At 38.6% G+C, this 14,849-nt stretch overlaps 1 protein-coding gene across 2 annotated transcripts in view; it reads right to left on the minus strand.

The window, feature by feature from the left end:
* Positions 1 to 14,849, minus strand: part of PREX2 (phosphatidylinositol-3,4,5-trisphosphate dependent Rac exchange factor 2) — a 188,536-nt gene that overhangs the window by 20,735 nt on the left and 152,952 nt on the right. For both annotated transcript variants that reach the window (XM_074898856.1, XM_074898855.1), the window contains 2 exons: positions 9,364 to 9,430; positions 7,093 to 7,283 (listed from right to left, as the gene is read on the minus strand). In XM_074898856.1, the coding sequence (XP_074754957.1) occupies positions 7,093 to 7,283; positions 9,364 to 9,430 (258 nt within the window). The remainder of the gene's footprint in view (positions 1 to 7,092; positions 7,284 to 9,363; positions 9,431 to 14,849) is intronic.

Here is a 14,849-nt window from a genome sequence, read left to right on the forward strand (position 1 = left end):
AGAAAATAGGCCACGATAAATCTAAAAAGGAGGGAAAATGTTGTTCAGGACTATAAGAAATAAGCATAAAAAGTATGGACAGGCCTAACTCAAGACTCTCCCACAATCTCCAAGCTGTTCTCATTGTGGGAATATGTCCCCACGTAAGTAAAAGTGAAGTTTGCATTCTCTGTGCCTATATACTGAAACTTTGCTGAATAACATTTCATCTCACAGAGAGAGAGAGGTTGGGCCAGCCAAGAGAGAAAACGAGCAAGAAATCCGCACATTAAACTACAATATTGTATTTTACAATTACAGTAAAACTCTAATGGAGTTCAGGACTGAGATTCAATTCTTTACGAACTTTTGTGAAGGTGAGATGTTCCCAGTGTGGAAAAACTATTACTTTAAAATCAGCCTTGGATTGAATACATCCACTAAAGTTTAGTCCAAAACTTATAAACTTATGTTATTTTTGCCAATGTATAGAAAGCCATTACTCTGCACGTAAAATACATTTATTCCGTTATTATGCTTCAGCAATTATAAACAATGATTTGAAAAGTAACTATCTGTGGAATACATTACATCACACATGTGTAATCCATGATTAAAGGGACTTCTGCCTTTTATCCATTAAGCATCTGCTTGTACAGGTTTCCTTCACAAGAGGAACAACTGTGACTATGTAGTTGTACAAACCTCAAAATAAATATATCCCAACTCCCTTATCCACCATTCCACAACAGGATAACCAAACCCAGCTCTACCAGGTATTTTCAAGCACAAGCTACCAAAAGATTTCTGACTTGCTGAAGTGGATAGCATAAACTCACCAAGCTAGAGAACCAGTCTTGGGAGGTAAGTATACATTAGCCATATTTCAGAACTGAAGTTACTTAATTACCTCTTTTGTAGTTTACAGATACAGTTTACATCAGGTTTATTACATTCAATATTAGTAATTTTTAATCCTGAAGCATTAAATGTGCAGTACATAATGATTTTTTTCTGTAGTTTATTTGGGAGATTACTATCATCCAAACTATTTCCAGAAATAAAATGTCACTATTATCTCTGTTTTAAGAAAGATAGCTTTTCAAAGAATAATGGGAGGGGGAAAAAAGGTAGTTTTTCAAAGAATAATCGGGAGTGGTGAAAAAAGCACTTCTTTTCACCATACATCTTCTGTCAGTGTTAAAAAACCTACATCTTTTCACAGAGCATCTTTTCACAAACTTTCTTCCTGTAATATCTTGCCACCTATTATCAGCTGAAAATGTTGCAAGAAGGCACTTCCACCATTAAATATTTTTTGTTTGATGAAAGAACAACATTTTAAAAAGATTCAAATGCCTTTTGTTTGCTCAGTCATACTTGCAAAAAACAAACAAAAATATCCGAAGCCAACTGAAAACCCAGCTTCGGCCACTATCTCTTGTTCTGTGCATAAAGTCTTTCGCATTAAAGGCTTCTTCCCATGTAAGCAGGCAAGTAAATCTGCTGGAAAATTGCAATTTACTTCCTGTCTTGTAATAGTTCATGTTATTCACTTAACTCTCTTCCACCTCAAAAATGAAAGAAGATTTGAATAAGTTTTTAATTGTTCAAAAGGATCTACTCTAATTTTGTTGTAATGTAGCGGTTTTTGTAAGGAAGAATCGTATTCTTCCAAAGACCTGGACTGCAGATAAAGCAATATTGCAACAACTGAAGCATGAGAGGATGATTCTACAGAGCACGGTGATTGAGTTTTGTGTCAACACTACTACTAAATGTCCGTAATGTTAAAAGGAATCCAAATTGAAAAACCACCTTGAAATCCATACAACTTTGATCCATCTTATCTGTCTCCGTGCATTTTATGCACTTCTCTGCATCTCACATTGCATGTTAAACTAAAGTGTCTCAGAACGTAAAATATGCAAGAGCACTCTAACACTATAGTCTTTCACATACATATTAAACAAAGCAAAAATGTACCAGATTGCCTCTGAAAGGCAAATATAGATCAAAATAAAATTATCATCACTGTAGTAAAAGCATAGCTATTTGTGTTAAATGTCTTGTTTAGTTTGTCTTAAGACAAATTCTCACATATTTAACAATTACATAACTGTTTTCAAATAGTAAGCAGCACAGAATTAAATACTCTACTATCCTAAATTATTTTATGAGAAGTTTGCTTATGCCTCAGTATGTAAGATATCACAAAAATGCACTAATTGTGGATACACTGTCCTGAGTTTGAGTGAGTGGTGGGGTTGGGGGGGACTACAACAAACACAAAACAAACCTGATATTTAAAAAATACAAGGGAATCTTGACTAAATGGAAAGGTAGCAAGACTAAAAGCACAGTTTAGACCAGAAGGCTGAAGAGGAGCAAGGATTTCAGTCTGTGCTGACCTGCCTCCTGAAAGTAGTCCCATCAATCCCAGAATGCTTTTTTACTGTGGAGCTAATATCCAGCCTAAATACAGCTGCAAATCTTCAAGGAGACATTTTTTTCTGTCGCACGCTGTCATTAAGCTCAGAACTAAATTCATACAGAAAGATTTCTAAAATAATCTAAAAGGAATAATTCTTATGATAGAATATCTAAAATATACATTCAGAGTACCTATTTTTCACCTTGTTTCATTTGATTCACAGAAAGGCAGCTGGTGATGATGGACAGCTTATGGTGCTACTCTGCTTTGCTATGTGGAAGATGGAGCAGGTTAAGCTGGCTTGCAGGAGCTGTGCCAGCTACAGGAGACAGTATAATCAACCCTTGGCAAAACCTGCCTCATCATTCAGCCGAGTGTCTGCCAGCCAGAAGCCCACTGCTTGAAGAATGGTAACACTAAGGAGACACTTTCTGGAGAGGAAATTAAAATTCAGAAAAGAAAATAAGACAGTGATTTTTATGGGGTTCATCAAGATTATAAAAGACTTATTTTTTCTTGATCCACCAGGAAATGCAAAATTTTAAATAAACTTGGGATTTGTTTCATTTGGATGCTTTAAATGATTTCTTTGAGCCTGCAAGGCCTATGGTCCCTGAACAGACTTCTGCAGCTGCTGCACCTAATTTCATTTTGGCATGGAAAGAGGCTAGGACATGTCTGTGCAGTGCAGTCCTGCTCTTCTCCCTCAAGCAAGAGCTGGCATCATGATTCAATAAAATTTAAAAGTGCCTTTCATCACCTACATTTGTACAGAGTGACTGCAACTTCAAACAGAACGAATACAAGTAAAGAAAGCAAAGCATTGTTTACAGGGTGACAGCTGATTGCCAGGCAGAAATATAATTAAGGATGATAAAAAAGGGAAAACAGAAATGCAAACTATTGATTTATTGGACTAAGTTAGAGCTCTGTGCCTGATGTTGATCAACAAGGCATGTTCAGTTATGACAATCCAAGGGGAGTTTGTAGTATTCACATGCCACTTAGGACAGTGAAGGTTAAAGGGACTTATTTTTTCCCATCCTTGTTTTTCTGGTGATCGAAATATATTTGAAATGAACTGCTGTCTGAAACAGATATAGGATTTCAGGCTCTAATGTAAATTGGTAAACATATTGTCATAATAAAAATCAAAGCAAAGCAATCACCAGCAATTCAAAATCCCCAGCATTATCTTGGATACAGGGATGAAAATATGAACTCTGTCAAGCTGCTTTAGCCTAGTGCAGTGTAAAAAGCAATTTAATATGGATCACAGACAAGTCAGAAACCAAGACACGGCTGATCCAGAGATCAGCAATCACTGTCAAAGCAGACAAAGCTGCTGTTTCATAGTTCTTGGCCTCTCTGCATTGGACTGCCCCCACAGCTCCTTCCTCTTAAACTATCTTGGACTTGATTCTGGTTAGAAGGAGGGGTGGCTGTCACCCCCCTCTGCCCCCCCACCCACTGTCAATCCATGACACCTACACTGAAAAAACACAGAAAAGGCTCTACAGTCAGTCCAGTAAGAGACAGATAAGTTGAGTGAGGGAGGGTTCATATATATTTTGTTTAAAGTCTATTAAATATATCTAAATTCTGACATATGAATAGTTTGCTCAGCTGCCACTCTGCATGAACAAAAGAAAAATGCTGACCAGCAGAGCACCCTGTCCTCTTCCACAGACTCTCAGATATTCTCTCCCATTAGAGACCAATCACAGAAATTAGGCTAAAATTAAGGGCTTTTATCAAAAGAAAGCATCCAGAAACCTTGCTCAGAGTTGATTAGTCTTCATTTTTAAACTAGCAAGACTGATACACGAAGAATACAGTTTCAAAGTTTAACCTGCAAGGACAAATCACAGCTTTCTTCTATCTGCTTGCCTAATAGCATCTGTAGATAATACCAGTTTTCAACTCATTTAATATCCGTAGTATAGTGTTAAAAATACAGTCACAGGTCCTTGGTCTGGGCCTGCAAAATGTGGATTTCTGCAACTGATCACAATCAAGCACTTCCCAGCATTTAGTTTCTAAGAACACAGAAGGCCAGACACACTGCTGAATACAGCCAGAGATAAATATCCTTACTGAAAATCAGTAGCTTGAACTCTGAAGAACTAACTTACAACTTAGAGTCCTATTTTGCAAAATTATCTGCCCTGATTAAATAATATTCCAACAAACAGAAGAATTAAGCCTTCGAGATTGCAGACAACAAACAAAATAATTTATGTCTATAGCAGTTTATCATATCCAGCGCCTTACTTTTCCCTCTTCTGTCCTCCTCACAGGATTTCATGGTGCTGCAAGACAGTTTCACTCTGCAGAGCAGCAAGGGAGTAGGTACACAAAAACACAGCAGAATTTAGCAGTAGAAATGTCAGGAACAAATTTCACCGAGCAAGCCTACTAGCTAGGGACAAAACAAGCTCTCTATCTGGGCAATTTCAGAATCTCAAAAAGCAGAGCCTACTTAGTGCTGGACTGCAGAGATGTGGCCTAGGGATGTCAGAAAGAGAAAACAGCACATGAAGTGACTTAATATGATTTCAAATGCTAAGGAAAAACATTTTCATCCATCCAGTTTGCATGCACAACAGTAACTTCAGGAAACTGTTTAAAAAACTTCCTCAACTTTTACCACTTCAGAAAAATAATAGCACAAGAATCCCTTCTAGTCTCTAAATACATGAGTTTTCTTCTGAACTTTTGGAAATTCAGGGCAAAAACTCCTTGAATACCTATAAAATCCTTTTTCCTGGAGGGCCTATCATAAAATGTCTCTGATAATGCCAAGAGTTGATGCTTCGTTCTCTGAACAGATGGTAGCCACAAAGGCAGTATAAATGCACAAGTGAAGTAACAGTATCTTGGACAAAAGCTCAGGCGGACTCACTGTAAAGCAGAACTGGTCATGCTTTAGAGAAAAGTGTTTTGCACCTTTACTTCACGTAAATAGGTGACAGTGAATCCTTTAAGATCTAGATGGAAACCCACACAACACATTTAAATCCCATTCCATTTGCTCATAACATAGTCTTGAAATCCAATATGTTGTTTTTTCTAATGTTTTGTGGTTTTAAAATATACTTAGACATTTAAACCTTTGAATTAGCCCTAGTTTTGAGCAGAAATTTGATGAATAATTTTTTTTCATCTAAGAACAGCTCACATTCAGAATCAAGCATACCACCTCCTATTCAGTCACCAAATTATTCTGAATGATTTGTGTCCCACACACTGTGGGTTAATAGTTTATTTGGGCTATTAAGTTGCTCTGAATTTATTCTTAAACTTCAAGAATTTCAGGCACAAATATACTGGCAAATTCAGAATGTAATCCATCAAATAATGATGAGGTATGACTTTTCAGCTTTCTAAAAAAATGGCAGAATTAAGACAAAAGTCTTTTCTGATCACTTAAGAAATGAAATTGAAACCAAAATAAAGAAAAGCTGTATAGCTTCATGGTCTTGTGAAAGGACAACTTCATAGCAGTCCGTGCTATATAGTATTTCCATCTTCATCTGATATAGTGACTAGTGTTAAATAATACTGCCTTTTTCTGTTATTGCCTAAAATCAAGTACAGTATACAGCATGCTATGTACACGTGTATCATTGATGAAGGGTAGTTTAAATAGCCCGTTGCAAACTCTTAAAAGAAATAACCAAGCACTGTTTTTATAAAACTTAATTATGTTGGCTATACATGGAATTCTTCCTGGTTTTCATGACTGATAAGCTGCATTGCAGCTATGTTGCTTTTATTTTTTCATCCTCAAAGCTCTTTTAAAGAAAGGACAACACTTAAAATGAGGAGAAAGTAATTTTCATACCAGTACACTATGTGCTGGTAATCAAGTCTGCTACAATAAGGATTTGCATAGATCAGAAACTCAGGAGCATATTTTTAACATATTACTAGTGATAATCTACAGTTTCAAATTCTGATAAAAAGAGCATATATTTAGCATCAGATTCTTGTTTATGTTTGGTTTATTGTAGTTTTTGTGCTTTTTTTGCATAATCTACAAAAAAATGTAATCTGCCCAGCTGGAACATAAACATATTGCTGCCTTTGATTAATATCATTAATTACCAGGGAGCTCTGTAATGACACTATTGTCAGATATACATATGTCTATTAAAATCTCTTAGCGTTGATGACAAAGATCAGTTGATTATAGCTCAGTTCATTTATTGATTCTGTATTAATGACACCAATCGTTCTATAGGCTGAACTTCTAGTTTTCATAAGGCACACCTGCAAAAATTCTCTCTTCTGTTTCGTTTTTTTCCTTGAAACAAGCTCTACTGCGATTCCCTCTAGCTTACAAATTACAGCATTTCTTACCTGTATTAAGAGTTTATTATAGTATGTGTTATCCACCTAGTAAACCTTCCTTTTTCTGCTTCAGCAGTTCAGATTTCTACCTTTTCTGACTTGAATGAGGCACAATCCTCATTACAATTGCACAAACCAAAATCATACTGCTCATTTCTGTCAATCACTGCAAATAAAATTCTAGAATTTCACCACACATCTTTCAAGTGTGTTGGATATTTAGTGTAAGACCTCTCCATAAATAAAAATAAAAAGCAGTGGTCTCCAACTTGAAATGACTGAATGACTGACAGAAACAAAGGGAGGAAAAGAAATTGTCATACCGGTGAACTCCACTGTTGCACATAATGATGTGACAAGCTCCAAGCCTGCTACAGAGTTCAGAGGACACTGAAAGCAATCCAACTCCAGAAGCACTGCAGGCAGTGTATGCACAGGCAGCGGTGCGCTTGGATCGGATAAAGGACCCTATGAGTCGGTAAAGTTCATCCAAGCAATTCAGAGGCCTCATCAGCTGCAAGACAGGAAGAGAGAGAGATATATTATATTTAAGTATGTGCTACCGAGAGTACATGAAATGCTCTTTTGGAACAGGTCATCACAGATGCAGATGAAATGTGAGGGCTGTCTCAGAAAGCTGAAGCCAAATTCCATAACATAAATACAGAACACACAGTCTTCTGTTCCATGACCTATGACAACTTTTTCAAACTTTTAAATTCTTACCATCACTGACTGTTGCATTCCCAGTCTGCCTACAGAAGTGGTTTTCGCTTCAACAGACAGAACAGACACATCAGTGCCATTTCCATTAACAGTACTGACAAAGAAAGGAAGCCATGAAGAGGCAACCTACAGCTGTATGCATATACAGGAGGGATGCCAAGACTGGTTAATTGACTCACTGAGAAAATCAGCTTAGAATTAAGACAACGCTGTCCTTTATTTATGCAAATGTCTAGTTCCTAATCCTGACTAACCACATGGAAAAATAAAAATGAACAAAAGTGACAAACACATCCTACGAAACAGGAACAGTTAACTCTGTAGTTAACTTAAAACAACCTCAACATTACCATATGGAAAATAAATGATCCAACTAGCAAAGAAGGCAGCTTCAAGTGGAAGGCTGCTCTCAAAAGAAGAATCTTCAAGAGTGTTCTAGCAATGCAAAACATCATCTCATGGTGCTTTGTGTAAAGGAGACATTCACAAGGCAGTTTTGCAGACTTCGTAATTCCAAATTCCCTATTCTCTTTATTCCAGAAACACAAACTCCACTGCTACTCAAAGAACAAATCTTTTGCAAGACAGATTAATTCCCTAAAGACAGTTCTAACTAATTAGGGAAATGGCAGCCGCACTGGCTTTATATGAAGGTTACTTCATTGGAAAGCATAGAGGTCAAGTAAATCAGTTATAACAACCAGCATATTTAAATTTAGGCACAACTAGATTTAACTTGGTTTAGGTCCTATTGGTTTAACTTGCATCCATTTAAATTTATTTTAGCTGGTTCCATTTACTACTGCAGAGCTATGGAGAACAGAGTAAAAGGCACAGTCATGAACAGATCATGCACCCATTCTTAGCTCGCTCCAACTGCAAAACAAATGCATTAGCTTAACCTAGTATCCCTTAGTCAGATCTAGATCATTAGATGCTTTTATCTTGCCCTTGAACTTTTCACTGAAATGGCAGGGAACAGGTTTAGGGGTAACAAGCACTCCACATACAGCTAAGTGTCTCCTGCTGCACCTGTGACTGCTTAGAAAGGTAAGGTGATGACTCACAAGGGAAGGAGAGAGACTGGCACATGTCTTCCTCCCCTACCACGCAGTCCAGCATGGATCCATGAAACAGAAACTACCAGTCTGTTAACACCCATGCTGGATGATACTGACATAAAATTTTAGTGTCATAGGGCTCAGCTGATGATCACTGTGTTTCTCAAGTTCAGTCGCATTTGAAGTCAGTGTAGGCAAGACCCTAGGAACTTCATCCTCCCCCCCCCCCCTCCCCCCCCCCCCCCAGTTGGCCTGCCATATGGGCATTAATTCTCTAACAATAACCAAGAGCATTAAGTGAATTTTCATAGCCCCTGGGATCTCTTAGTCACAGAGGTTTAAAGACAGACGAAGGCATCTAAAGAGAGACTAAAGGAGAGGTTCAGAAGAAAGCCTTCTGCACAGGATGCTGAAGGAGTATTGAATTTGGAACAGCACTTCCAGTCTGCAGAACAAATAATTGCTGCCTCCATATGCTCTCACTCAACCCTGCTCTACCACTCCCTACATGCTCCTGGAGCAACTGCATTGCTCTGAAAGCACAGTGAAGAAGGAAAACTTTGGTTCCCCTTCTCAAATACACTGACACCCTCCAGCCACACCTTTAGATACAGAACCACAGGGCACCACATACCCCTAAAACACAGGTGGGACAAAACGCCATAAAAGTTTCTTTCCCTGGCAACACCCCCGCCCCAGCTTTAAAGAATTTAATTTTTCAATGAAATTGAGAGTCTCAGGAAAGGATTACAACAACACAGTGTGTAACACTCAAAGTTTAATTAGGCATTTAGCATTTTTATTTACCTTATCTATATAAGCCGCTTTAGATGTTGAATTTGGAGGCAGATTTGACTTGTCCAGGTAGAATGCACTGAAAGAACAAACAATAAGGCAAAATTGTTAATTGTCTGAATTCCTGAACAGAATGTCTGACTATTCTTAGACACCATCCTAAGGTTGGAATTTTTTTAAATTTCATGCTAAGTGAGGATCAAGGAATAATACATGGTAAACAGGCACTATCGCTCTTTCTTTTAAAGTAATAAAGGACATTTTTCATTCTGGAGACAAAAACTGTCCCTCTGCTCTACGACAGTACAGTGCAAAATTTTAATGTGTAGTTAGTACAAAAACTGGATCTAAAAGTGATTTTCACCAAAGCTGTCCAAGAAAAGGTTTGTAGCAACTGACTAGATTTTAATGACTCTGGGAAACTTGGCATATAAACAGCACTACAAGCTTTTTTATATTAACTGCAATAATATAAAACCAGAATCCCAAACATGAAACACCATACTGATAAGAGGAAACATACACAAGCTCACAATACAAAATGAAACAAAAAAGTAAAACCTCCACAAGTGGCAAATGTGCATCACACAAGCAAAATGGCATTTGCAATGTGTGCACTCATGCATGCATATGCAGATAAAATACAAACTGCTTTTCTTTGCAATTTCTGCACACTACTTCGAAAATGAATTGGTGCATGAACAGAAAACGCAAAGAAAACTGCTATTTACCTGCAGGACACAAATGTGATAGAGAAAGCATACTTACTGTATCAGGTTTATCTATTGTGTATATTAAAGCTCATCAACCCACATTCTCCTACTTCCCTCTATCACGTTTCACTTATGAATGAATAGTAACAGAAAAAGCTTCTATAAAACAGAGAAATGCAACATGCACTGTTTTAAAAGACAAAGATTGGCGAATTTCTGTGTGGCACAAAGAAGGCTGTCATTTTGTACAGAGGGCTTCCATGCTATCCTTCTCTCTCAAAACAGGAAAACTTCTCTTACTCAACACCAGAAAGTAAGAGCTTTAGTAAAGAGCGCACAGGAAGTACAGAGCTCTTCTACCGTCTCGTTCACCTCAGGAACCCCAGAGGAATATTTTTTTCTTTTACCTTATAAGCAGAATCACAGAATCATCAGGCTGGAAAAAAAAGACCTTGAAGATCATCTAGACCACCAGTTAACCTAACACTGACAGTTCCCAACTACACCATATCCCTCAGCACTATGTCGACCCGACTCTTAAACACCTCCAGGGATGGGGACTCCACCACCTCCCTGAGCAGCCCATTCCAACACCTAACAACCCACTCTGTAAAGAAATGCTTCCTAATATCTAGTCTAAACCTTCCCTGGCACAACCTGGGAACATTCCCTCTTGTCCTATCGCTTGTTACTTGGTTAAAGAGACTCATCCCCAGCTCCCTGCACCCTCCTTTAAGGGAGCTGTAGAGGGCGATGAGGTCTCCCCTCAGCCTCCTCTTCTCCAGACTAAACACCCCCAGTTCCCTCAGCCGCTCCCCGTACGACCTGTGCTCCAGACCCTGCACCAGCTTCGTTGCCCTTCTCTGGACACGCTCGAGTCATTCAATGTCCTTTTTGGAGTGAGGGGCCCAAAACTGAACACAGGAATCGAGGTGCGGCCTCACCAGTGCCGAGTACAGGGGTAAGATCCCTTCCCTGTCCCTGCTGGCCACGCTATTGCTGACACAAGCCAGGATGCCATTGGCCTTCTTGGCCCCCTGGGCACACTGCTGGCTCCTGTTCAGCCGGCTGTCAATCAACACCCCCAGGTCCCTCTCTGACTGGCAGCTCTCCAGCCACTCCTCCCCAAGCCTGTAGCGCTGCTGGGGGTTGTTGTGGCCCAAGGGCAGCCCCCGGCATTTGGCCTTATGGAAACTCCTCCAGTTGGCCTCAGCCCATGGCTCCAGCCTGTCCAGGTCTCTCTGCAGAGCCTCCCTACCCTCGAGCAGATCAACACTCCCACCCAACAGGGTGTCATCTGCAAACTGACTGAGGGTGCCCTCGATCCCCTCGTCTAGATCATCAATAAAGATGTTAAACAGGAGCGGCCCCAACACCGAGCCCTGGGGGACACCACTTGTGACCGGCCGCCAACTGGATTTAACTCCGTTCAGCACAACTCTTTGGTCCCAGTCATCCAGACAGTTTTTTACCCCGCAAAGCGTGTGCCCATCCAAGCCACGAGCAGACAATTTCGCCAGCAGAATGCTGCGGGAAACGGTGTTAAAGGCCTTGCTAAAGTCAAGGTAAACAACATCCACAGTCTTTCCCTCATGCAATAAGCAGGTAAAATTAACTGCTCATCGCAGATGAGCTATCATTAAACATCTCATAGGCAGAGGAAATATCTTACATATGTCTGCGATAAGATCACAGTTTCTCAGTATCACTTAAGGGAAAAAAAACCAGTCCCTGCCTATGGCAGGGGGATTGGACCAGATGATGTGTAAAAGTTCCTTCCAACCCAAGCCATTCTGTGATTCTCTGATCACAAAACTCATTCTGCTGGTTGAAAAGCTCCTAAAAACTGCTGAGGCAGCTGAAAACAGAAACACCTGGTAAGCTTCCTTGCCTGGATGAGGCATCTGAGTGAGAACCAGGCAACAGCTACCACTGCAGCAATTCTGGCCAAGTTCAAAATAAAACGGGACAAGAAAAACCCCACTGAACTATGGAGCATGTAGGGAAAAAAAAAAATAGATGCTTCAGTAGAAACCTCAAGGTATCACTGAGATCCAGTTCCACTGCCTGAGCACAGGGAGCAGACCTGACTAAAGGTGATCGTTGAGCCACGACCCAGGCTGGAACTAATGGAGTGTGGTAACCAAATTTCAGTTGCAATAAAATAGGAAAATAAAGACCGGAAAGAATGCATCCTTGCACCCTAACTCTCAAATGACAGAATCACCTGGATCCTCTAGTGGTGAAAACACTGATTCATGTAACATACATGGATAAAAATTGCTCTCCTCTCTTTTTTACAGTTTTATCTGTGAGAGAAGTTATTCACAGTTACATACTTGCAGTGCAGGTGTGCAGACTGCAGATTTGAATAGTGTTTTATTCTTCAATAATCTGGAATAACCAATCTGATTAAGAAATCCAGCCACCTTTAATTTTAGTAGATTTTGCTTCCCATAGCTTTGTAGTTTTGAAAAGCATCTTCTCCCAAATTTAAGGTTTGAATTATCCCCTCAAAGCACAGCAAAGCTAATCTAGTTCTGTTATTCCATTAGCGTGTTGCATGATCCAGAATGTACTCTGTGTCAAAGGAAGCTGGAGACTACTGGAAGGAAAAGAGGCTTGCAGAGAAAACTACTCATAAATCACTTTGAGTGGCCATAGCACATAAAAACTACATCAGCAGCAACAGACCAACCTTTTTCTTTGTTAGCAAAGCTAAAAACCAAAGCATCACCCTGTCATCCACTGAGCATTTATCAGACTGAAAGCCTACACTGTTTTTTCCTGACATGCCACAGGAAAATCTGCCTCATTCAGAGACTGTTCAGCACTCCCATTCTTTTTGGACTATTTCAGCAAATTCAGCTGCATTAAATGAAACCAGAAACCAAATATAGAACAGTACACACATTAACGAAGTCCATGGAAAATAATCAACTCAGGGTACAAAATGAAGCAACATGGACACTAGAATGGGATATACAATTATAAGAATTACTCCATTAATTCAGTCAATTATTCATTAACCTAAAGAACAAACAAAAATCAGCTATACACAACATTAATTTTAAATATCAAAATATCCTGTTACAAAGGAAACTACTCCCCCCCACAATGAGATAACACTCCCAGATATTTCTGAAGTGCTTTACTTTTATTGCTTTTCATAAAAACTGTCTTCAGTATTTTACAGAACATGACGAACTGTGGACAGCATATAAATTTCCAAAGCACTTCACTTAATTACTAAATGCTTGTTAAGGTCCTTAATCATATTTTATGGGAAAAGTTAATGGCAATCTTGGCATGGTGCCCAATTTAGACAATATTTTCTAATCCATTTGAAATGAAAAAGAATGAAATCATAGTTCTTTGCAAATGTGATGCTAGTTTTACTCCTAAAAGCCTTACGATTTCTCTAAGCTACAGCAGAAAAGCCTTTCTTATAAAAAGGTAGATAATCCAATAGGCATTTAAACTACACGGGATTATTGCTCTGTTACACTTTTCTAAAATATCCCCTAGGTAACAATGTCAAATAATGGGACAGGTATCTCAGGGAAAACTTACACTGGAATGAGGTAACAAACAGGGTTCAAAAAGAAAAATGTATCACAAGTTGAATGCTTTCCAAATATGTTTTCCCAGAACTTGAGTACAAAGGAGATGCAGAAGTTTTCGTAGTGAAGATTTTACAGGGTACCCTCCAAAACTAACCCAGACTTGTCATCTCCTGAAAATCTGCAATATTGAAAACTGATCCCTAAGGAGGCTCCAAACGTGTAGAGACACACATTCCTCAGTAACTGTATGTGCAAATAATTCAAGCAAAGTCAAGTTTCTAGTCTTTCTCTCAGTTTGTTGTTCCAGGAATCCCATAGGGTTATACTATATGTTGATCATCTTTTCTTCAAAATACAAGGAGAGTAAAGAAGTGATTAGAGTGGGGGAGAAAGGTGAGGGCAGGTAACTGCTATGGCATTAAATAAAGGCCAGTTGAGGGTTCTGCTCTAGAAAAGTTTTGTTTTGATGTTATAACAGAGAATAATTTAGTCTTGTATTTTCTTTATCACTGTAGCATACATACAAATAAACTCATAATGACTTCAACAGATGGATGGAAATATATTTTAGTTTTACTTGATTTTCAGTCCCTTGGTCACAGGATATTCAAGCTCGTGTAGATAAGCACAGTCAACATGCCAAAGGATACCTCAGCACAGAGGCGCAGAGTCAGCAAGTGTTAGAATTAGTGTCCCTAATTCTTTTCTTCAGCTCAAACTACAAAGCATGTATTTATGACACAGATAAATAATATATCTGTGTATTTGCATAAATTTGCACACATACTTTTGTATTTCTTTAATAACAGTTCTGTGTTCTGCCATCTGGTTGTTAACTATATAGGTGAGCATATGTATAGTAGGCACATTATATGTATACACACATTTGGAAATACAATTTTTTAATATATATACAATATATATAAAAATATCAATTGCATCTATAGTACAAAGTATTCATTGCAGAAAACTATTTACTGTCACAGCAAACAAATCAAAGTGTTTTACATGTTCTTTCCACTAAATGGTAAGTCTCAATAAATGATAAATTACCAAGTATAATTACCCTCTCAGCCCATACTAAGGTCTAGTGATTTTAAACGTGTCCTAACATCTACGTCAGTGATACAATCCTATGTACAGTGTCATCAGTAATTAGAGAAAGATTTAATTATAACAAGATAAAACCTTCATGACAGTATCACAATTTTAAATTCTG

Source organism: Athene noctua, chromosome 2 (genome assembly GCF_965140245.1).
Source record: "Athene noctua chromosome 2, bAthNoc1.hap1.1, whole genome shotgun sequence".
Classification (NCBI taxonomy): Eukaryota; Metazoa; Chordata; class Aves; order Strigiformes; family Strigidae; genus Athene; species Athene noctua.